The sequence below is a fragment of the Vanellus vanellus genome (assembly GCF_965231255.1).
Source record: "Vanellus vanellus genome assembly, chromosome: 2".
In the NCBI taxonomy this organism is placed as follows: domain Eukaryota; kingdom Metazoa; phylum Chordata; class Aves; order Charadriiformes; family Charadriidae; genus Vanellus; species Vanellus vanellus.
The window spans coordinates 143,192,522-143,217,350 of record NC_138906.1 but is presented as its reverse complement, the minus strand read 5'-3'; the positions used below and the strand labels follow the sequence as shown (position 1 = coordinate 143,217,350).

Here is a 24,829-nt window from a genome sequence, read left to right as displayed (position 1 = left end):
CTGAAATATGAGGTAGAAGTGGTTTCACGTTAAAGATGTACACACATACATCCAAAGCGTCTCAGAAATACTTTCCTCTGTTTTAACACTATATTACTAAAATAAAGTGGAAAGAGTGAGAAATGCATTCTGCAGTAAAAGGTCACATGAATTTCTACCACATCTGTTTATAGTAATTATGAACATAATTAACATAAGAATTACAAGTGAAGTAATGACAGGCTGAGCTATGAGATATTATGCCATAATGGTCATATGTTGGAATTCTCACATTATAGCACACTAGAATTCACATACTCAATGCAAGAAAGAAAATGTTAGATTTTTATCTATTTTAATGCTCAAAACTTATCTGCCTGGGGCAGATGGACTTCACGCTTTATAGGAAGGTAACCCATTATTAAGAGAGAGTCAGTTGAAATTAAGATTTCTAGCCTGCAGCTTGGACTTTGAGACAGCTGTGCTTATGGAACGCCACTTCTGTTACACATTTGTACTCTGATTGTATTTATTTTATTAACACACACTGCTTTATTTTTAAATGTGAGTGTTTTCGCAGCCAACTGCTTACATTAGAAAGGATCCTGGATTAGTTTTTCTTTAGAGTACTGTGATTCGAGTAGCAAAGCTGCCTGACGGAATGGCCAACATAGATATGACACACATTGTGGCCCTGCAAGATGAGAATCTGATGGATCCTAAATTAGTTCATGGCATGATACAGATACATTTCAGAGAAAAAAAAGGTAACAAAAATCCTTAAAAAGAGCAATTTCTTATCTGTACATAATATTGTGAAAGAACATATGCAGAGAGAAAGCTTGCAGGTTGAATTAAAGTCACTTTTCTTTAGAAATGCATAAAACATACCATTAAGTTTAGGGGCTAAGGTTTCAAATGAGTTGACTAACTTTTGTAATATGACCTGTCTGATTACCTCTAAATATGGTTGTCACACAACTGACAACTGGAGGAAGTTGAGGGAAAAGTGGCCCTTCTTCAGAGTAAAAATACTGGCTGAGGAATGCGTAGTAAATTTGACAAGTGAAAATCAGTTTGCCTTTAATGAAAAATCAAAGTCCTGGTTTTGTGATAGGAAAATTTGCCAAATTGCTGTCTTTCTAAGGCTAAACACATGAGAGTGGTTTATGAAAAATAAAATAATAATAAAAAAAAAACCACAACAAAACCTTGTGCTATGTCTCAGTGATACCAAGAGGTTTTCGCATTATTGGATTAGTGGAGGATTTGTGACAGACTCCTTTTTATCTGACATTCATTGCGGTGACACGATTTTCACACACATGCCCTTCCCCCATCTAGGTTCTGGTTTTCACTTTGTATTATGTGTCAAATTCCCTTTATTTCTTGTGGAAAAAGAACTGCTATCTTGGCCGAGCGATTTTGGAAGGAGTTGTGCACTGAACAATGCCTGTCTCACTCCAGCGTGCGTCATTGTCCTCACCCCAGCCTTCACGGTGCTCCTCTGCAGATGCGCAAGGGAAACGCGTTTCCTTAGCAAATAAGTGTCGATTCCTGGGGAGAAACATTTTTAAAACTTTAAAAACCTGGAGGCGCAGAGTTTGTTTGGCAACCTGGTGCTGGTGCAGCCGTTCTGCTGGCTGGCCGTGCCCGTGGTAGGCAGGCCGGGCTGCTCTGCCATCTATCTCTGCCCTGTACCTCATGATCACCCAGTCCTCCTTGATGAACCCCATCAAAATAAACCCTCTGTTTCCTCAAAACCTGAACTGTTAAGTGTAGGGACCTACTCTGGCTTATGGCTCATCCTCTGGTGAATGACAGGACTGCTCAGGTTGTGTTCAGGCTCTTCTGCCACCGGCAAGGCCGAGCGGTTGGGGTCAGGCACTTGGCCAAGCCGGCAGTGGGTACATCCCGTGCCCGTGGTGGGCCAGGAGATTTCTGGGCCAGGAGCCATTGGTCCGGTCTGTGAAGCGGGAGCTGGGCTGAAGGCGAAGGCTGCCAAGGGGACGTCGCTTTGGTGGAAATGGAGGCGACCTCTGGTGGGGGTGCCCTGGGGAGCCAGCGCTGCGCTCCCCTGGGTCTCTGGCAGGTTCCTTATCCCGGAGAGGTTTCGGGTGGCTTCCAGGGGCAGAGCCGGGTCGGGTGCCGGCCTGAGGTCGGCCACAGGCACAGACCAGGGCAACCAGGGAGCCGCCGCCTTCTCACCCGGCGCGGGAGGTGGCGCCTCTCCCCTCAGGCCGGGCGCGGCCTCCCCAGGGACCCCGGCCCAGCCCCGCGCCCTCACACCCACCGCCCGTCCTCCGGCCTCCGCCTGGGCCGCGCTGATACCGTAATCGCCCTCATGCACGCCGCCGTCCCGCTCCCCCTGCGCCGGCAGGGCCAGGGAGGCGCGATGTGCCGTCCCTACGCCGCAGATAAGCTGCGAGGTGCGTTTAAAGCGCACAAAGCCCGGGCCGCGCCGGCGCCTCCCTCCCTCCTTCCCTCCCTGCGCCGGAAGGTAATCTCCCCCCGCGGTTGGGCGGGGGACGGACGGGACACTCTTCGCCGCCCCCCGCCGCTCGGCTCTCCGCCCCGGCTCCCTCGGCGCTACACTAGTCGATAGGAGCGGGGAGAAGTGAAGATGTAACCTCTTATCTCCCCCCCCACCCCCCCTCCCCCCGGCTCCCCGTAGCGGGCGGGGGATTTACAGGCAGAGATTAGCCGGCAGGGAGAAGGGATCTGCCTTTTGTTGTGCGTGGGGTGGCCGCGGCCCGGGCGCTGCCTCTCGCCCCCCCCGTCCCCGGGGCCGCGCTGAGGAGGGGAACAGGTCGGGGGACGGGGGTGTCGCCCGCCGCGGCCCGGGGGGTAGGGGGGAGGGAGGAGGTGGCCGGAGAACAATAGGTGACAGAGGGACCCCACTTTCAACACAGCCGAGGGAGGAGGAAGAGAGCGGCTTGTCTGGGTGCTTCACGAGGTGGTGGTGGGGGGAAAGGGCCGGGGTGGCGGGACAGCCGGTCCCTCAGGGGAGCGGGGGTGGCGGCCGGGGCTGAGGTGAAGGGCGGCGTCCCTGTGGGGGCGAGAGGCGGGTGGGTCGGTCGCCCCCCCGCAAGGCCGGGGCTTCCCTGAGGGGCGCTGACAGGAGCGGGCTGTCTCCCCCGGGCGGGCGGGCACCTTCCCCGGCAGCGTCCGGCTGGTTTCAGTGGGGGCTCCTGGTTTCCAAAGTCCCTTCAGACGGTGACAGCGGGTTTTAGGAAAAGTGGCTTTTTTTTTTTTTTTTTTTTTTTTTTTGAGGGTGGGATGGTGTGTGTGTGCTTTTGTTGTCCTTTTTTTTGGACTTTTGATGGTGATTTTTCAGTTCTCGCCAGGTTGAGGTGACCTGCACGCTTGGTGTGTGCACGCGCGCTGCCTTAGCAAAGGGCTTTACCGGCAATCATTCAAAGCAACGTTAAACAATTACCTTTAAAATATATTTAAAAAGTTTGAAATATTTATATTGCCGTTTCACTTTGTCAAGTGTTTGCACAGACAGATATATAGATATGATCCGGTAACTAAAAGCCTAATTAAAATTTGTTCAAAGCCAGGGGGGCATGTATTCCTGTTGACAGCAGCGGATCGATAGGGTAAGACAATAGAGCCCCATTATTTTACTTCCATTGACTGAACATATTGACATTTCAGGTTTGCGATTGCCTCAGTGAGCATGATGAAACACTGAAATTCACGAACCAACTGTCTGGAGTGGCACATATATTACTGTATGTCATCTCTGCCTTCAGGTTACCTTATCACTGAAGCAGAATGGTAATGGATGGCAGCAGAGTACTTCAGAGGGGTTAGGGCTCTATCAGTTAAGAAGCTGACACGTAGCAGGTTTCAGGAGTATCTTTAATTACACCTAGAATTATGTACAAGGGAAGATGGTCCTTGTTACCTGCTGCTGCGCTTCGGAGTTTACAGGCTCAGAAGCAGACAGGATAACAAGGTACTTATGTTTCATATTTTATATACATGACTTGACACCTTAAACTTCTGCAAGAGCCCAAGGACTTCTGATTGTGCTGTTTGCATGCTTGCCATGTTCGCCAATGGCAGCATCTAAACCTAAAATCATCTTGACGCTCAAGTTCCAGACCACCTGCTAGACCTTCTCCCAGTCAGAATATTGCAAAGGAAACAAAGAACAACTTTAAAATATATGGATGCGCTTTGGGTTTCTCCCCCTTCAACATGTTCTATTGACAATGCTCAGGGAATTCAATGCAGTGAGACTATAGCAGAATGATACATACACACATTTTTTCCGTAGTATAAGTACTGTATAAAGAAATGTCTGTGTGATATGTGCATGTGTATGCATAATTGTATATATTAATTTACACGATTGCATACAAATGCATATATAAAGAAGACCCAGTGGCTGCAGAACATACAACGTGTCTTATTATTTCAAAGGTTTTCAGATGTTCTTTAAAATGTAGCTGACTGTAGAATGAAACCCATCAGGGTTAGGCAGAGATAGAGACTGAAATTAATTTAAAGCAGACAAAGAGCTAATATGAAAGAGCCACTAGTGATTTAACTCATTTTTAAAAGTAAGAGTAATGAAAATATAAAATGTATTCTGAGTGTGCCATCTACTCAGCAATTGTTGCCATCAAGTGGACTGCTGATGCCCTTTAAGATGGTAAAAAGAAAACTAGTCCTTTATACCATTTTCATGAAAATGTTAGGTTTCTGTTTGATCAGCAGGTGCTGTTGAGATGAAAGCCATGTGTAAATTTTCAGAAGGCCAAAAGTGTCAATTCAGAAAAGGAAAGTGATAAGAGAAAATGCAATCAGTTTTCCTGTTTTCAATTTGTGCAGGATTTGAAGAGCTGTTTTGTTAAACTGCTACATCTGCTCCAATATGAATATTGAACTACTTCCACTAAAAATAACACCCTATAATTTGGAAGCCATTGCAATCTTTTGTTAATGCAAGTGGGTTATTTAAAAAAAAATCTATTCTGAAAAATCTCCTGCCTAATGTGCATTTTTGTTTATCGGCACTTTTATCTTCAGGAGATAAAATGGCATTATGCAATTAGGACCATATCTATTTGGACTGTAAAAATGGCACTGGATAGCTGAATGTCACTATATTGGTAAAAGGATTTAACTTGTACATTTAAAATAATTTTATTAATAAACTATGATTGTATCTTAAAATGACGAAGGGACTGCTTCCCCATTGCAACAATACCACTTTATGTACTACTGAGGACCCTGCGCAAAGTAAAGGATGTTCAGAGTGTGACAGAACATTCTTGGGCTTGTTTCATTCCTGCTATATCTGCAAATCTTGAGTTTGGGCTCATCGAGGACATTTTAGTTAATGGGGCTTTTGGAGTAACTTTTTCTATGGTTAAATTAAATTATTAAATCAGGCTCAAATGCATACATACAAAAAAAAAATATTTGCTGTTGTGGAGTTGCTAACCCAAGTGAGTTCTACGAATCTGGAAAGCACAGCATTGGTAGAGCATAAATTTTCTATCAGAGGCATCTCCAGAGAAAATAACATTATTGCTTTCTAATTTAAAAAAAAAATCTAATGAAAAGGATATGGGTTTGTTAATTTTATAAATAAGGAACTAAATGAACTGATAATTTGCTGTTATATCTATAGAACCCTGTGTACACGAGTAAACATGCAGAATAAAATGAGAGCTTTTACTTCTTTATTTCAACATAGAGAATTACCTGGTTTTAATATTAGACTAGGTTTTAGCTGTTGGATTCTAATCTAATAGTCAGGTACTCATTTTTTTGCAGGTGTCTGCATGGGAAAAGGGCCTTGCTGATGCTTCTGTTTGGTTTTGCAATTGGATTTGTAAGCTTTTGACCTTGGAGGATTTTTCTGAAAGTGATGTACAGATCAGAAATAATTAGAATTAAATACACTGAAATTTAAATATAGAATGGATTTTGTGCGAGATCCATGCTTGTGGTAGGTTGTCTAGAAGTCTGTGACATGTCTACTTTATAGTTTGCATTCCCAAACATAACTGTGTGCACACATGTGCATAAATTTATGTTGAATGACAGAGGGATGATTATTTATACAGATTTTATCCAAAACTCTGTGCACTCCTGAAACATAACAAAAAGCCTCCCTCCCCAGAAGAGTGTTTACATCCCGTGACAGTCACTAGATTTAAATCTTCTAAACATGAAAGTTGTTTCCTTTCCTCCAAACCTTCTTTTCCCCAACAAAGCTAACCCTGTTAAACCTCACCTTCTGTGGGACGTATACATAGTTATAGACATATGTACGAGAAGGAAATATTACAAAAAACACGGCCGATCAGGGCAAAATGTCTGTAGCCTTAAAAAGCTTGTGATATCTGCCAACAGCAGAAGCTGCGCTGAGGAGGCCCTACCTCGGCTGACCCGGGGATGCGAGAGCCTTGAGGAGCCTTGTGTTAGTGCTCGGCGCCTACGTGGAGCTTTCTGCTCTCAGATATTACCAAGCAAATGCTCTGTTGTAGTGTGTTAGTGAAGATGCTGTCTGCCTGAAGGGTTTTTAAACCAAGGGGCTTCTTGCTTTGCTCATGGGATTTTTCTGGTACTTTTTACAGGGCGTGGTGTAGAGTCCAGCCCCAAAAGAAAGATTATAGCTGAATGTAGGGTATCCAGATTTTCTTATCTAAATTTTCTGAACACATTCATGGGAGTGCTCTGTTATTCTTTGCCAAAAATGCTGCATGCAGTTTTGCTGTTCCTATTGAATAGTTACCATATTTAACTCCAGTGGTTGTGCATGGAAATGTGAATATGGAAAGAAATTCTTTCATGCTCCCTTTCATCTTCTGTAACACAATTTGGGATGCCTGGAAAGGAAGGGCATCCTAGATGTTCAAAATATTTCTCAATACACACAAGGAATTCAAAAGAAAGTTCAGCAACTTGATTTTGTTTATATGTAATTTTGGGGCATGTGTGGTATGGTGACTTATTTAAGTGATACCTTTTTTAACTCAGTATTTTTTATTGAATTTAGTCATCATAAAAGCACACTTGTCTCGTATAGAACTGTACAGCAACTGTATTCCTGAACGATCCCATATTGCAACACGCTGACATGGGGTCTTCATGGGATAGTTCATGATTTCTTCAGTCATTTCAAGAAGGTGGTTTGATTCATTGCCACTTTTCTGTCCATCAAGACAGGTGGACTGTGGTGCTTATAACAAAGTAAATATCCAAAGACAACGGAGTGTTAATAAGTTCCTTCAGAAATTAGGTTGCTGTCTGGAAAGACAGAAGACTCCACCTAGTGGAGTGGAATTAATCTGCATGTGGTGGCAGGCAATGGCATATAATAAAATAGGTATCATTTATGAAAAGCCAGGTTGATGCAGTGAGTAAAAATCAGGAATTTTGACAAGCACCTGGGGAGATGGCTGCATGACCATTACAAATTGTACAACACTGTAGTTGCTTTTGTTGCTCTAGGAGGCTTATGTATGTCTGCCTTGTTGGATGTTAATATACAATTCACATAAGTAGTAGTCATTACCACTAGCTGTTGTATTTGGAGACTTACTGACTACATTTTTTGATTTCTGATAATGACCACACAGGTGCCCCTTTTGGTTGTGGCCCAGGCATCATTTTAAATACGTTGAGCAAAAAGTCCCAATCCAACCCCCAGAACTTACCCGCTTCTTTCCATTGTGTTTTATTTTCCAGAATACGTTTTCTGGTTTTGGTTTTGTTTACTTGTGTAATGGCAGTATCAGGATGCTGGTTCTTCATGCTGTCATGACGCGTTGGGTGGCATGTTTAGTAATTCTGTGTGTGCCTTCTGGTAGTCCCAAGGTTTAACAGTCTCTGTTATGAAGCATCAAATTATATGGGGCTTTATACCTGTGCTTTGCTTCCCCATTGATTTGGTCACATTGTGTTACTAGGATGGAATGCAATTAATTTTAAAGCTGAGGTGCAAGTGAACACCCAACCTAAGCAGCAAAGATACTGTCCTGAAATCCTCTTGGAAAATTAATCCCAACATTGAATTACACATGCGTTAGACAAGTTCAAGAAGAAAATTGCCCTAGACCAGCTCAGGCTTTAAAAGTGAGAGAGGGTGAAGCTATTGCCAGAAAATGAGATGATTAGAATACAATGAAGGAGATAGAATGATACTGCTGCAAAGGATATTTGGGAAGAGTGCTCCAAAGGAGTGCTTTCAGTGACAATCCAGGTGGGTTTGTTGCCAGAGCCATTAAAGTGTAGTGGTGCCAGAGAAAGCTGCCAACAAATTTAGGGATAATGGCACCTGCGGGTGTGCTATCAATGGATGGTAGTGCCAGGATGATTTTTTGTTTTATTTTAATGGTGGCATTGCTGAAAGTATTTAAGGGTAATGTTATAGAAAGGGTTTTAGTGAGTGAAGTTGCAGAGTTCTAGGAACCATTAAGCAAAAGCTGTTTCATGACTGTACTATTTATTATTTTTAAAGCTCATTGGCAAACCACTTAATGCTGGAAAAGCATGCTGCAACCTGTATTAAAGCATGCTGCAGATGAGCAAGGAAACCATCATACTGAACAGAATAGCCCAGCTTAGTTTCCAAATGTTACATGCATTGCACGTGCACCATGAGAAATTAATGCAACTCCATGGGTCAGCAGAACTTGTAAGCGTTGAATTAAAGTGCTGGAGCTCAGATCTTCTATAGTATTCACATGCCCAGTTCTATTGAAGGTGGTGTTTCTTTTGTCGAAACACCAGTCTGAGGATCTGGACCTTCAGGCATTTTGTCTTCCCATCTCACATCTGTGATCTTAACAATGCTTTGCTGGAACGATTCTGAGACTTAGATCCACATACGGCCCTAATGGCATTATCTTATATAAGGTTAAGTGAGCTAGCTCAGGTCTTAATGTGAAGTAAGTAATTCTCTTTGAATTGTAAATGATAGACATACCTGATGAAGAATTCCATATAAAGGAGAGAAAAAAGTCTATTCCTTCTGTAATAATATTCTCAGAGGTTCCCATGGAGTCCGTGGGACCAGAATTCTCAACTTCTGTGTCCCAAGAGCTGTGTAAGCTGTGTTTAAGCCAGCTGCCTGCTCCAAAAATTTCCTGAGAAGTGTATAGCTACAGTGGTTTTAAAGAATGAATCAATGTATAATTGCCCTTCCAGGTTCTGAGATTTATTTGTCCCATCCTCTTTCCATTAAATTAATGGGAGGTTTTAATGTTTATTTTCTTGATATTTTTTTAATGCCTACGCCTAAATTTCTCTTCTTACAGAGCTATTAGTGGCCACTATTGTTTTTATTATCCCGTAGCTTCTCTGGGAAGAGAAGGATGGGCAGGACCTCAGTGACACTGCCAGAGCAAGTCATCAGTGGCCTGGTCTGCTCCCCAGGAGGTCACAGGAAGCAGGTGGCTGTGTTAATTGTCCTCACTCCCAACTCTTGTCCTTCCTGGAGACAATTTAGAAGTGGTCAGGAAGTGTCAGGCCCACTGTGTCCCTCCAGGTTCACTACTTCACGCGTTCATAATAATTTGAGGTATGTGCCTGGCAAGGGAAACTGCATAGGAATCCTTACTGCCCTTTCTAAGATGTGTGGCTACCTGGCTGGAAGGGCTGAATGCCATCGCTGCAGAGTGTGTTTGGGATTGAAGCTGGAGTCCAGCAGAATAAGAAAGAATTCTATTAAAAAAAAAAAAAAAAGATATTTCCCCAACATACAGCATCATTCTTCTTTCAGGCTGTTTATAAAACTTCTAGGTAAAAAAAACACCTCAAAAACTCATGAAGTGCATGAAATATTTCTGGAAACTGTGACCCACTTTTATCTGATGAGTGGAGGATAGGGAATGCAAATGCGTTTTCTGCTTAGGCCAGTTGGGTTTTAATTGTCTTTGTTGCAACTGCACCATCAGTAGTCTTGGATCCCTAAATGGCACTCAGTGCTGTGCTTTGGAAAATCAGCTAGGGTCTTGCTACTTCAGCTGTGCTTCTTGTTAACTGTTCGCTTGATTTTTTTAACAGTGAAGGCACACGGCATTGCTGAGTATCTCACTGCAACTATCGCACCCAGTGCTGTAAGCCCGGTTTTGAACTACCAGTAATGTTTCTTTAAGTGTCTTTTGGAAGGAGTCCGCTCATGTTGGGAGTGACGTGCGTTCAGTAATAAATATCATACTAGTTATTTATCTGCCATATGCTTCTGCTCAGGTATACTCTTGGTTTTACTGAGACTACTTGCCTAAATAAGGTGGGCTGCAGGATTCTGTGGCTGGTGAATCATACTGGTTTCTGAATCACTCTTATAAAATATCAGCCTGAAATACTAACAAATAGTGAGCACATTGTGCTTGGACTTGTACGTTATTTAAAGAATAGCATTTTAAAGCAGAATATTTTGTAAAATGTTCGTTTAAAAACTGCTTTGCAATTTACTTCTATCAAACCCATTGTACCAGGAAAAATACCTCCTTCAGAAGGGAAAAGGTGTCAATATTCTGTAAGAATATCTGATTTTTATCCAGCTATTTGCTATTTAAGCTCCCTTCTTTTCAGTGCAAGGAGATCAGCTGACAACAGCAGCAACCAAATCATGTTTGCAGCTGGGCAATTACAGTAGACCCTAAGATCTGCAACTGTCAACCATGAACGCAGATGCCTTCAAAGTTCTGTTTTTCTTCCATGTGGAAGTCGTTGGCATGGAACAGATGCCTTCATTTTGGAGAAACCAACCTCTGGATATAATTGGTTCTCTCTTCCCTTGTCCTCTAGGGACAGTCTCTCGCAGATGAAATTAGATGAGAGGAAAAAAAAGGACACAGGCACACACGCTCACACATGACACGAAGCAGGAGTTTTCAGGATTTCTCTCTGTTTTGTCACGTGGAACTGTTTTACAGCTGGAAGATTTCACTCCATTTTTAGCACTCTACACACATGATGATGATGCTATATGTAAAACATGCAAATTAAAATATATATCATCTGGACAAAGTTTATTATTAATCTAGGCATGCTTGTTTAGAAATAAGACAAGCATATCCAGCCCGTATTACTTCAGCGTTAAATGTTGACTTCTGCACTATCTATCGATGCTGCAGTCTCAGAAATGTAAAGTTAAATAGCAGAAGAGGCAAGATGGTTTTAAAAACTTCTGTTGCAGTGGTGGAATCACAGTATTTTCATTGCGTGGCTTGCTAGTTGTTAACACAGGAGAGAAAAAGCAAGTAGTTGACTTCAAATTTCCCCCAGCATACAGGCATTCAATTACAGAAGCACATTTACAGACGCTTTAGCAGAATTGGTCCGATGAACACCTGTGATGAACCATTGCTGGGAGTCCTGTGGTAGGGTACTGAAGAGACTGTCCTCTTACTGCAGATGCCTAAAACAGGATAATGGTAATGGATCTTAAAAGGCTCTAAGAGAGAGGGAGATTCTGCCTACACTGTGCTCGTCAAAGGGCTTTTGTCATTCCCTTTTCCGTCTGGTGTTAACAGCTACCAAATCATTGTGTTTTAGATTATTTAGTACTATTAAAATAAATGAATACCATCTTTGGGTTACCTTAAAAAGCTCATTTGTGAACTGTGACAGTCAGCCAGTGCTATGTAAAGAGGAGTGGTATCCTTGGGTAGAGTAGGTACCTCCAGGAGGAGGGTGCAGAAGGGATCAGGGACTGCCAGGAGGTAGACTACCACTGCTGGTGACCAAGAGCCTGGAGATCTGTCATCTCTGAATGTTTTTTCTTTCTTAAGTTTTATTTCCTAGCAGAAGCTTTTTTTTATATTGCAGTATAACACAACAGTCCAATCGCCAGGTGTAAAATTTATCTAGGCAAATGTAACTCTTACACAAATTGACTGATGAACTGTAGGAGTTGCTTGAAGATGCTGTGCCTTTGTAACGGCATAGGTAAATCCTGCTGGTAGCATATCAATGACCTGAATTCTGAACCTGATTTTCAGATTTTAATGGTAATTTCCATATTTTATGTGAGGAGTTTACTGCTACTGTAGTATTTCCATCTCATAAAAGTTGAGCAGAAATGTCATCAGTAATGAAAACTGGCCGGAGTTATCTTGGTCCTACCTTGGTCTGGGTAGTTGGTAGAAGGCAACCCGCCTTTTAGACACTTGGTGTAACTGTATAGCTGCAGTGTGTGGCGGTCCTTTGTTTCCTGCTGACACCCACAAGCTGTGTGGGGTGGAGGGGGTTCATTAGGACTTCCATCAGTTAAAAGGAAGCCCAGAGTAAACTTGGTTTTGAACCAGTGATTCTTCAGGTTTTATAAAGGAGTAGAGAGATTCTTTGGTGTCGGACTCCAGTTCCGATTCGCAGAACTTCCATGCAAGTGTGCTGCCCTTAGCATTGTATTCCTGAAAAACCACATATTAAGGGAAAAATTTAACCGGAGAAGTGCTTAGGTGATGAAGGGATTTCTGGCAGTAACTAGGAAGTGCAATAATGGTTGATTCCTTTTGAGGCTGATCCTGATATTTGTAGTCTTTACATCCTATTAATTCCTTGAAAGATAAGCTGATACAAGAATGATTTGCCAGGGCCAATGGCTCTTCTAAAAATCTTGGCTCAGGTTATATCCCCCTTCTCTCCACATATAAGATAAAAGCACTGTGAATATGAGGTTAACTGAATTCAAATAGAAGACTCTCTCGAGTTATTGCATTCCTTAGAAAATAAATACATTTCTCATATGGTTGAGATTGATCAAAAAAGTATTCTGTATGCCAGTGATTACATTCCCATCTGTGATTAAGGTTTTCTGTCTGCATCTGGTTTTCACATTATATTTCTGTAACAAGAATCCTTTATATGGCAGAGTTCATTCTCTGTATTTTCTATTAGCTGCAGCTTGAACTACTGCACGGATCGCAGATTTACACATGTGGTTTTCATTACTTCATACCATTGAGAAAAAGTAATATTTGTTTGGGAAAGTATGTTTTTCAGAATTTCCATGGTAATACAACATGTTGATCCTTTTTTATAACACTCTTGTAAGACTACAAATTGTTTGAGGCATTCTACTTTCAGTGAACTTCAGACTTTAGACAATTTTGCATGTACATTCGAACAACAGCAGCAGTTTACAGTTCAGGAGGCAAAAATAAATTTAAGAAAGGAGATTAGCGTAGAATGGGTATAGCAGAATGCATCCATCACTGGGGAAAATGTGGCATATAGAGCAAATTAACGTGGGGCTGAAACAAAGGAAGAGTAGTAAGTTAAAGTGACATCTTCATTGTAAAGTGGAGGACAGATGGATACTTTCTTTTTCTTTGAGTAAGAACTTTTTTTGTACAGTAAGAGGTTTAAAAATCTTTTACCAGCCATGAAAAAGGAGTATGCTGTTCAGCAGACACGAACATTGAATTGTTGTGTTACATAATTTAACATATTTGATCATAATTATTTCTAGTGGCCAAATTAGTAAAGGTTAGCAAAACATGAATGCATCTTTACAGATGGCTGCTGTGTGTAATTCTGAATCCAAAAATATGATGTTACTTTAATGTTCCACTGTAAGTCCATATTTCAGCCAGACTCTGCTATCGTCACTGTGTAGAAAACTTAATGTTTAAATGATCTCAGTGAAATCAATAGGGCCACTTGGTCAGGGAAGGATTTTTCAGTTTTGTTAGGGTATGAGTTTATGGTCATAAAAATCAGATCAAAGAATAACAACAATTTAGGGAATATTGTATGCATTTATGGAAATGGTAAGTGTTATGCAAAAGTCTGGACAAATGAAAAATAGACAATTCCTGGTAAGACACAACTGAAAAGTAATTTTTATTGCCTACATAAGAACATGGTGACAACTAGAGAATTTAATAAAATATAAAAACCATTTTAGAAAAGCAGTTATTGCACCCAAGTTGGGGAGTCCTTACCACATTTTGGAGATTATTTTCCACATGCCAAAGGCAGTTGAGTCATATTGAAAGTTTCACAGTTGCCAAATGCTGGGAAAAGTCCTGCAGTCCTTACACGCTTCGTGTTTTCACTGGAGTCAATAGAATTTCGGCTTGTGTCAGGGCTGTGGTGAAATGTCTGACCACGGTGGACGGACTGACTTTGGGCGGTGAACTCCTTTGTTCTGTAACCTTAACCTTAACTTGGGGAAGGTTTGTTTTGATTTGAGGAGGGTGCTTGTTTGTGGGAAGGATTGCAATGTCTAGCACAAACACAAATGTGATCTTTTTGCAAAATGCCCTTGGGCGATACAGTTTTTTGCTGTAAGATCCAGTCCAGGAGAGGGTTGGGCCTGGTTCTTGGTTAGATGCATGCAGCTGTGACCGGTTCCTTATGCATGCTTAACTTTATGTCCCAAAATACCTGAACAGTGTATGCAGATTGAAGCATGTACATAACTGTGTGTGCCTGGCTCTGAAAACCTTTCTGCCTTGACATAATTATGAACCCCTGAAAAGCATATTAATGTCTTGGAAAAACTGACAACGCTGTAATACAGACTCACACTAATGACAAAGTATTTGTGTAACCCAAATAAACAGTTTTTGTAGGTGTTGGTGTGGGAGGAAAATTGCTTTTTCAAAAGTGGGAGGATGATTTATAAATATATCAATAGCTTTTTGATCTCCTTTTGTTTAAATGTGTTTGCTGTTATAACTTACACATCCAAATTGGTATAGCAATGTGTAATTGCAAGGTCTTTATTTTTAGAAACCATGTTCGTTTAATAAATGATTCTTTATAGCTTCTGTTGAACCAGGTAAAGTATATAATATTTTATATTGTATGAATGTATTTTAAACGAAGCATTTTCAGAATTAGCTAATAGGTGTTTTCATGGTGGAATACAGGCTGCCCTTAGTTTGTTGCCCTCTGTATGTCAACTGTTTTAAGTAAGCAACTTACGAAACAGGCTTTGTCAAAGAATTAATACAATTTTAAAGTACTGCCTTATATTAACTAAGAAAATGTGGGTAATTGATTTAGAATGATAGCATTTCTGTCTTCCCTTTTTATTTAAAAGACTGCTATTATCATGCAAATGAAGGGGTGTGGTGCTTCAAACTGGCTGTGATATGTGCTTTTTTTTTTTTTTTTTTTTTTCATTTGTTGTTGTCAATAGAAAAGATTGATCTCTGGGCTGGTGAACATAATATCTGTCCCAGTCAGAAAAGGAAAGAGGAAATTAGCAGAGCGATTGGTGGAGAATGATATCTGTCAAAAGAAACACTTGGAGAGCACTGAGTTTAGTGATAGGTGACTGCCGGAAAAAAGGGAACTTTGAATTTTGTCAAGGTAAGGAACAGAAAAATATTTGATTTTGTAATGTGCATACCTTTTAGAAGTTATTTTTAATGAGTGTACCTTGCCTTGTAAACTGTAATTAAAAAAGAAATCTTTCCCTTTAGCCTCCAAAGAGTCTGGTTAAATCAATGAAGGTGTTGTCTTCATTTTAATTTCACTGAGAAAGAGTACAAAACCCCAATAAAATCTATCAGTGATGACTTTTCTAAAATCTTCCTTAGCTTAAAAATAAATTTACATGAAATTTTTAACTGTGTTTTTTGGTGCTTTTGATGTCATAGGTGCTCTTTGTCTGGCATGTAAATAATACTTGTCTGGGCTGTGAAAATAGTAAAAGTTGAGTTTCCTGAACTGTGAATTGGAACAGTATTTGCAACCAGGTTAAGGGACAGTTGTAATCACATTGGCAAAATGGTTGTGCTTGTAATTTAGTGGAAGCCTCTGGTAAACTCATTGCATTGGGAATCTGTGATAAATTTGATTGAGATGATACTGAGAATGGATGATATTTCCATGTCTTGTGTGCAAAGATTTTTACCATACTGGAAAAGTAAATCTGCTATAGCAGAACTAAGCTTCTAGATAACCTATGACTGTCATTCCTGTCTTTACTGTAACTACATTTTTTCTCCTAAAATGGTGTGTCTAGATGGCAAGAAACTACTAAACTGATTTTAAGTGCTTTTTAACAGTCTGATACTTTCTTTCTCAGTGTTGGACCATTTCACCTATGGCATAACTTTGATAGAGTGTGACACCAAAATAAAATACAGTGCCTGAGTGCTCTAAGATATGCTCAGGTTAGTTTTAAAGGCAGCCTTGATCATATCACTGGTCTCCCCACTGGAGACGCCGTGCCCCACGCTGCTCCGTCTGTGAGGTGTGGGGTGTGGGGTGTGGGAAGGAGATGGAGCACAGCTGAGAGAGCCAGCAGGAGGCTCTGCACGTTGCCTGGTGGCAAGGGGCCGGCATTAAGGTTGCGTGCACCAGTGTGAACATACTTTAAAAAATTAAATCCTATTAAAAATGAATTTGCATTCTAATCTGAGTTCCTAGCTCAGTTTAAAACATGTAAATGCTTCTCTGGGACCTTCCTGTACACAGGCAGCATTGGAAGAGAATGAATAATCTTAGCAGGGTTTCTTCTTGCATTTTTATTTTGCTATTTTAGCAGTGGATAGCTTCTGACTTAATTCTCCTTTCTTCTGTCTACAGTTTATTTTTCAAAGTGCAAGTGTACCCCATACAGGCGGTTGTTGGTTGGTGTCTTTTGCCATATAGGTCTTCATAAAGGATTTAAAAAATAAATAAATGTAAAAGTAAAGATTTCATGCCTGAAGCATGCAGTGCTGGCATACTAATGGGAAGCTTATTGTGGTTTATTGCTGTCAGAGCACGTGCAAGATAATGGAAATTTCCTACAACTTAGGAGAAAGGCATGTTTTCTAATACTATTCATTTTTATAGAAAGAGGGAATTAATATGACTAAAATTCACTTCATCTATATAAAGTCCAAATGATCTAGTTGTACTGCTGAAATATTCATAAATGGGAGGGAACAGCACGTTATCTGTCTTGTTAACCGTCGGGCAGGTCAGGCTGCCTGTATCACCTGGATGCAGGCACACCTCCACCATTGTGAAGTTGCTGTGTATTAAATTATTACCTTTCCTGTGCAGTTCTATCAGTGTAGCCTTATGCCAAAACAAACACATCCTCTCTATAAGACAACTTACAGAGTTAATGATGTTGTATAGTTTTCACTTTGGTGATGAAGATAATCCAAAACTGCTTTGTAGCTCTTTATAACAAAGAGTGATCACTTGGTGGTTAGAATTGTTAAGAACTTTGGGCATTCCTATTTTGACATTTACTTGAAATGAGGTGATTGGGTAAGGTCCCTACATCTGGATGTATGTGTTTGGAACACATTAAAAAATTTTAGTCTTAAATAGCCAAGAAGCTCCACGTTGAAATTTGGGTTAGAGATGAGGCCACCACTTTATTAGCTTAATTTAATATGGATGGACTTTGCTGTGCCCAAGGAGATTTGACTTACTGTTTGAAACCAAAATGGAATAAAAGGCAAAATAAAAGGTGTTTTGAGTCTATCACCTCCTTGAAGCAGTGGCTTCTTGTAGCATTAGACTACCTGCCTATGCTTTTGTGATCCCTTTTGTGTATCCTCATCCATCTTTTGCTGTTGCAGAGTTGTCTTTTCTTGGTTTCCTTTTGTATCCTCAGAACAATTGTTTGCTTACCTGTGTATCTTAAAAAGTACAACTGAAATAATAAACTCCCCTTCTAACATCTAACAGATGCAAAAGGGGACAAGTGTATTATAGACAGAGAATTGTCATTACACAGCTCACAATCAGATTTTCATCTGTTCATGTGGTGCACACCTGTGGCTTGCTGGTGTTGCTCTTGATTGCAGTGTGAGAGATCTTAATGAAAAACAAAGCCAGGGTGACAAGAAGAGACTCTGTGGCACACACAGGTTACTTCACATGTCATAAGAAAGTGAAATTCAAAATAGGCTGGTTTGGAGAAGATGCCTCCTGAGGAGTGAGCATACCTGCGTGACTTTGCAAAGAGAACCATGGCCCTACTCATTGCTACCTTGCAAATAAGGCGTTTTTATCTGTAGGTCAGGTTGATTTGGACCAGTTGAGAGCAGTGGCCAATTTCTCCAGTTTACTTTCTGAGCCAGTAAGAGTATCCTGGGCAGGAATCCAGCTTTTGAAGTACAAAGAAAATAACCCATAATCTATATAAAACGCTGGCGGATGGGGAAGGGAGGAAATTTACAGAGAATAACTGAGTTTGAGAACAACCGTGTTAAAAGTAGAATATAAAGGGTGTGTGTGTGACATTAGTATTTATTTTAATTTGAAAATACTACCTTTGAAACCTTTGAGGTGAGCAGAGGACGGGCTCTGACAATATGATATATTTATTAGTAAACTGAAACCAAGCACTCCAGCTGAAGCTGAAGTTCCTTTTTCAAAGTGATTTTCTTCCCTGAGTTTGCAGAGGGTTCCCCCCCCCACCCCTCCCCTCTTGGTAATGTACTGTGGCTCTGATAACGTTAATGGGCTTTGCCCCACATGGAGCAGCAAGTGTATTGTACCACTGCTCACTGATCCTAGGTCAGTGTGATGCGTGAAATCAATTTATTTGAATCTCTTTGCCTGTATAGGAATTTGGCGGCGTGCCAGTTGTTTTCATTTAATGTTCTTTGTGTTGAACACAGACAAGCAGGCATGCTTTTGTACTCCTTTTTCTTCTGGGCTCTTCTCTTTTCAGCCGATATTCTATTCTGTGGATTTTTCAGAAAGAAGTAGGAATGTGTTACCTTTTTTAAAAATCATTTTTGTTTAAATAGCCTTTAAAGAGCGTAAAAACTAGGTCAGTCATAGAGCAGCCTGTGTAGGGTTTTCACCGAATATGGGTGGTAACACCTGCCTCTTCCCATTTCTGAAATTTGGGGAAAGAGAGAGAGAAAACACTGGTCTACTTTTCTAATGCCCGATTCTATGATTTATGGCATCATGTAAGACAAAGACTCTTCAATAACACTTAAATCAGAATATTTTTATTTCTAAATAAGTGAATGTCTGGCAGTTAGTTGGGTGAATTGGAAATACTTTTCAGGATCTTTTAAATTTTGAGTGATGAACCTAACATAAGCATTAATTTGGGAATTTCTTGCCTCATCTTTCTGTCTGTTCCTCCCCTCCTCCAGATATTTAATATTTTGAATGGCTGGCTGAAGTGCAGCTACCCGAAAGTACCCATTTCTTTCCCCCTTGTTTTTATGAGAAAGCAGCAATGTGTGTGGAATAGAGCAAGGAATTTAGCCTTTTTTAAATAGGAAAAAAAAGGGGAAAAAAAAAAAAAAGGAATAGACAGCAGCAGTGATTTCCAGGAGGATTTGTTTTAAGAGCTTGGTGTCGGGAGCGAGAGAGGCAGCGAGCTGGAGCAGAGGACTCTGTTGATGCTCCGGGCGGTTGGTGCGGAAGTTGATCTGCAGAACCACGGAGCCGCGGCGCAGGGGTCAGACTTGTACACATCAGCCCCGTTTCCTTGTTTAATTACCTGAAGAGCAAAACATCCAGGCTGGGAGTGTGTGAAACCCCAGTATCTCGAATAGCAGTTTGCTGCTCTGACATCCTGCGAGGCCAGCCCCGTCTGTCCGCAAACGTCAGGGCTGGTTCCTGACAGCGGGCTATCTCTGCCGGGCCTGGGTTCCTTCCATTCAGGAGGCATTGTGTAGAAGAGGGTTTGGTCAGGAATTTGAGGTTCCTGCCGGTTCTTCCAGCCCGGACAACCCTGTGACAGATATGCCTGACTTTTTTTTTTTTTTTTTTTAAGAATAGTAAAAAAAAATTGGCTCTTTTTAGTCTTTCCCTTGTAATTCTGGCATTGGTATAATACCGACTGAAACAAAACATGTTAACCCTTTCGCTTCTGAATTCGCATCTTTTACTTTGTTCTTTCTCCCCTTTCTCAACCTCTTATTTTCAAAGGTGAAATGTTCTGAGAAGCAAATTCTTTCAGGTGGAGTCTGTGCTATGCAGCAAATAAACTTACAAAAATGTTAATTTAAACATAATCATTATTCTTGGCATTTTAAGTTTTTCATTTTCAGCATGCTTGGCATGCTGTGGAATAAAACCAAGCCAGTGTTTGTTCTGGCATTGCCTGTTAAAACAGTGGTGGCAGCTATCAACGCTTCCATTCTCATTATTCATGTGATTTTCTTAAGTGTCCAGCTTGGTGTTCAATTTTAAAATGCTGGGATAGGGTCAGTTATAGCTTTTGCTCCTTGTAGCTGCTGCATGTTGAGATCGCTCCACAGGCTGAAGGTGCAGGTGTACAAGGCAGGGCTCTGTGCACTGGTCAGGTTTGGGCTTGTAGGTGTTGGGATGTAAAGCTCAAGGTCATAGCTGAAAGATACTGAAATGTTCATTTAGGTGAAGGTCTTGACATATTTTTTTTTTTATTTATTTGTGAAGAATTAAAGTATAACTTATTTGAATGATAAGTGAAGAACATGACTCTTATTTGGATAATTTTAGTACTCTAGCTTATAGCACGGTGCTGTTAATAGTTGTACTGGCAGAACTTAAGATCACAAGGTACAAGTAGTAGAGGGAGGGGATGTAATTAATATGGCTTTGCAGCAAAAATGAGTGTAGCATGTGACTATTGCCTTTTATTGTTGTGGGTAGAAGCTGGTCCAAGAATGATATTTGTGGTTGTAAGAGTGGGGAGAGCTGAAAGTTAACTATGGTTTTGTTTTCTTTTATGCTGAAGGCTTTTGGTCCAGTCTGTAAAGTTATGCCTGTAGTCTTGGAGGACGTTTTCACATGCCTAGTGATTTTGGGTACCTTGTAGGTGAGATTGAAAACGTTTGAGCAGTAATTTATATTTTCCCTGCTAATATTTCATTAGGATTTTGTAATACAGATTTAAGCGCATATTTTTCTTCTTGCACACAGACATTACCAGGAAGGGGTTTTAGAGGACCCCTCATTAAGAGAAGCTAGCCTTCAGTGGACATGTGCAGCTGGGAGTCAATGATAGTGCAGTGGGACCAAAAAGAGTCATTATGATCTATTGTGCCACTAATCCTCCATCTAAGAAGGATTTGCAGGGGATGGTGCAACAAAAGAGCTGTTACAGTGTATCGGATCGATAATCGTGATCTAATAAACTCTTAAATATATACATAATCCTTCACCTTTAGAATCGTGTCCCCTTCTTCATTATGAACTCCTTAGACTACTCTGGTGTAAAGGAATCTTTAAGTAAAAGTGAATTACTTAGACATGTAGTTTTAAGTTGCTTTATCCTGTCATACTGTAAAGAAGCCCTAGCTGAAATAAGCATTGCTTATATCTACAGGACGAAAACCAAGACGGTTTATGCATTGTGGTCAGTGTCGTGTTCCTATAGGTTTTGTACATATGTAGGGAAGTTAGTTAAACTTTTACGAGTCATATAAGTTGTGTCCCTCCTTCTAGTGTTTTACAGGCCTTTATGGTTTTGTGCAGTTTGTAATCTAATGAACTGTCCATGACCTCTAGCCAACCACTACCCGCTTTAACCAGCAGCATAGTAAAAGAAAGATCTGCACAGACGTGTGGTGATGACAATAACCACACTGTCTTTCCTCCCACCCATCGAGTGTCTAGCTCCTCTTTGAAAATGGCAGAAAATGATAGTCTCTAATCTGTGGTTGTCACCTCAAAAATCCCTCAGAGATAATGGTTTTAAAACAGCATTATGTTTGAAACTGAAAAAAATATTTAACTTGGGCATCTCCACAAGTCTCTGCTGTGACAATCTTGCTTAAGGAAAGTTCTCATCGATAACGGTTCCCAAGCCAGTTCGGGCTTTATTAAAACTGGCATCTTGCATTGTGCCCCAACATTTACTGCTGCTCTTTGCAGATGTTCTCCTAGTGTGAAGTGGTGTAATTTGCTCTTGGTATGAAATTCCACTTCATAATCACCTCTGCATTCTTCTCCTGCTTCTTTTCTGAATGGCTACAACGAAGCACCATGTGGAGCACAACACAATTAGATAAAATGAAATGATATTTAAAGGCCTCCTCAAGGCTCCTCCCTGTTCCTAAAGAAGCAAAGCTTTTGTATGTTAATTTTCCGTAGTTGTGATGGGATTCATCTGGGTCGGACTAAAAGCACAAAACTTAGATCAATGCATTGTGCTTCCAGGGAGCATGGTGTGCATTGTACAACATGAAGTGGGTCCCATTCTGGCTCGGTTTTGGAGTGGCAACCTAACTGGCACCATGTTTGTCCCTTAGCGTTTGAGTGGTGTTTGCTGGTTGTTGATTATACATTGATGTGTTAATTGCAGGTAGCATTTAATGGTAGCACACACAGAAAGAGGGCACTGAGTGGAAAAGTAAGAGAAAAACGTGCTAGAAGGTGTAACTAAGGAAACAATGGAAAGAAAAAGATTTCTTTGACTACAATCAGAACCTTCCCTTTGTCACTCACAAATGATAATGCTTTTTCATCATCAAAGGTTGAATGAGTCTGTGTACTGATTCTACTGTGTTTCCAGACACTGAACTGCGTTAGAGCAGTTCACTTGGTAATATTACTTTGCCATTTTAGCAATTACAGGGTCTGCCAGTGGGATGTCCTATTATAACTGTGAGAAGACTCATCTATAACCACTTTTCTGTTAAGACTTAGTTCTCATCACGTAAAAAGGTGCCCCCCTGCCTTTATGCCATTAGACCTTCTCATTCATCAGGGAAAGTTAAAATATTTGATGAGGAAGTGGCTTTCTCACCTGGCTCTGGAAAGCAAATAATTTAAATGGGGAAATAATGCTTAGCTGTCTTAGATGTGCTCGAATATTTATTTACAGTCCTCATTCATTGCACTTCTGAAATTACTCGGTGGTTGACGGATGTAATACTAAAATAAAGGCATTAGCAGTAAACACCAACATACAGTACAATGGCACTGCTGTGATGTTACCGGAAGTGCCATGTATATAAACACATGACAAGGCATGCAGGAGGGCCTGGGTTCCAGCCCATCATAGTGGATGCCAGCGTAAAGATTTTGCTGCCTGATGTAAGACTGAGCTTTGTTTTCTGAATGCTTGTCAGTTTGTTTTACAAGCACAACATTTTCCTTATATTGTTGAATATATACATACATATATATGTTAAATACTACTGTTCTTTAATTTCCCTTACATATCTGATGACTATTGTGGTTTGCAAGTTCGTATTGAAACTCATTAGCAGCAATAGCTTTGTATAGAGGCCCCTTTGAACAAAGCTTTTGTATCATTATAAATGTAGTAAATAAGTACAAATTGATCAATATATGACAAAAGGGTGAAGAAGGGAGGTCAAGAGGTAAAAGTATTTCCATATAAAGCATTTTTTCCCTGTTGAAAATGGCAGTATGAGCGTAAATAAATGTTTTGTATTGCTGTGTATTTGCTCCACCTGGTGGATTTTCCTGAAAGTGTTTTTAATCCTTGCTAATAAGGGGAAGCTGTCTTTAATTAAATATAGAACACAGTACCAAGAGTAAAGGCAACTTTTTTTTTTTTTTTAAGAGAAGCAATAGCATTGCAAAAGGCAGATTTGGGGAAAGAAAACATTAAAATTAGATATTTCTCTTGGACACACTTGGTCAGTACAGTAATCCCTATGAAAGCCTGGCATTCCAAATCAATTAATAATAACAGTTTACTCTTGGACTCGTCTAGAGATTAGTAATTAATAAGTCCAAATCTATGGCTTGCGGGGTTATACGTGATCAGTGAAAAGGAGTTCCTGTGCTGAAGTGTTACCACTGCACATCGGCATAAAATCTGTCTGTCATTAAGCTAGCTTTGCAAACATTGTTTTCTTTGGAATTCGTAAGGACTCGGTTATGCTTTGATCATCTCATTGTTCTCCTTAGGTTATTTTTTTCCTTTAGAGTGTAATGGCTCCCTAACAGAAGGTGAAGTTTAGAAAATAGTGTCTCCATATGCAAGGGATTTGGAGACCTTTTTATTGTCTTTAAAAATGTCATTCATAGTCCTCATTAGCATTTATTGTTGCAAGCATACAAGCAGAAAATGTGAAATTGGTATGTCATGAATAGCTCCACAGAGCTCTAGAGCCCTGAAATTTTGCCTGCAGTGTGGTGTGGGGCAGGCATTGAGAGAAAGCTGGCCAGATGGCTGCCAGCACAGAGCAGAGCTGCAGGTTTTTGTCTCTGGTGCTGAGAGGAGGGAAAGTTCACTGGAGCATACGCTATCACCCCTTGCGTTTTAACAAAACTAACTCGCCATCAGTCAAAACGGGGAGGTGGTGACATTGAAACAAAAGTTTTCAATATAATGTAACAGTCCTTGTCAAATGAATAAAATATGTTTAGTTAGTGTCACAAATATTGACATGTTACAAAGAAAAATGCAAGGCTCGAATTTATGGCTGGTGGTAGATACGCTTTCACACAAATATGCTCTCACATTATCTTTATTATGAAAATGCTATGCATTGAAAAGACATCGATTAGAGGTCAAAACTAGGGTTAATATACTACAGCAGGAGGAGTTTCCCTACCCATGTTAAATGAACAAACACTCTGAGCTTCAAGTCAAAAAGCATCTGATAGCTTGAAACCTTTTTTTTTCTCTACCCTCCCCCCGCCCCTTCCCCCCCCCCCCCCTCTTTTTGGATCTTAAAATAAGACCCGAGATCAGCAGGACCAGATATTCTTGTCCAGGCTTCTCTGGGTCACACTGAATGAGTTCTTTCTCCTGTCAGTGAAATGGCATCTTTGGTATTTTCTTGTGTCCTTTCAGAAATAATATCAAATCAATATCAAATTTTCTAAAGTGCTTCAGTGATGTCCATGCTCAGATGGTGTGGTAATTTCCTTTGTATCCGAATGATGATAGAAATTAACAGTCAATTCTAATGGACTTTACCTACACTACCGAAAATACTGTATTTAATAAAAAATGCAAGGCAAA

The 24,829-nt window shown here is 40.6% G+C and overlaps 1 protein-coding gene across 2 annotated transcripts in view; it reads left to right on the top strand.

The window, feature by feature from the left end:
* The window catches only part of RUNX1T1 (RUNX1 partner transcriptional co-repressor 1), a 114,703-nt gene that overhangs the window by 5,671 nt on the left and 84,203 nt on the right, over window positions 1-24,829 (top strand). Inside the window, exon 2 of one of the 2 annotated variants that reach the window (XM_082498938.1) lies at window positions 15,113-15,285. The exons of the other annotated variant lie outside the window; for it this stretch is intronic. Coding sequence (XP_082355064.1) covers window positions 15,198-15,285 — 88 coding nt within the window. The 5' untranslated portion in view covers window positions 15,113-15,197. The remainder of the gene's footprint in view (window positions 1-15,112; window positions 15,286-24,829) is intronic. 2 annotated transcript variants of the gene reach the window in all.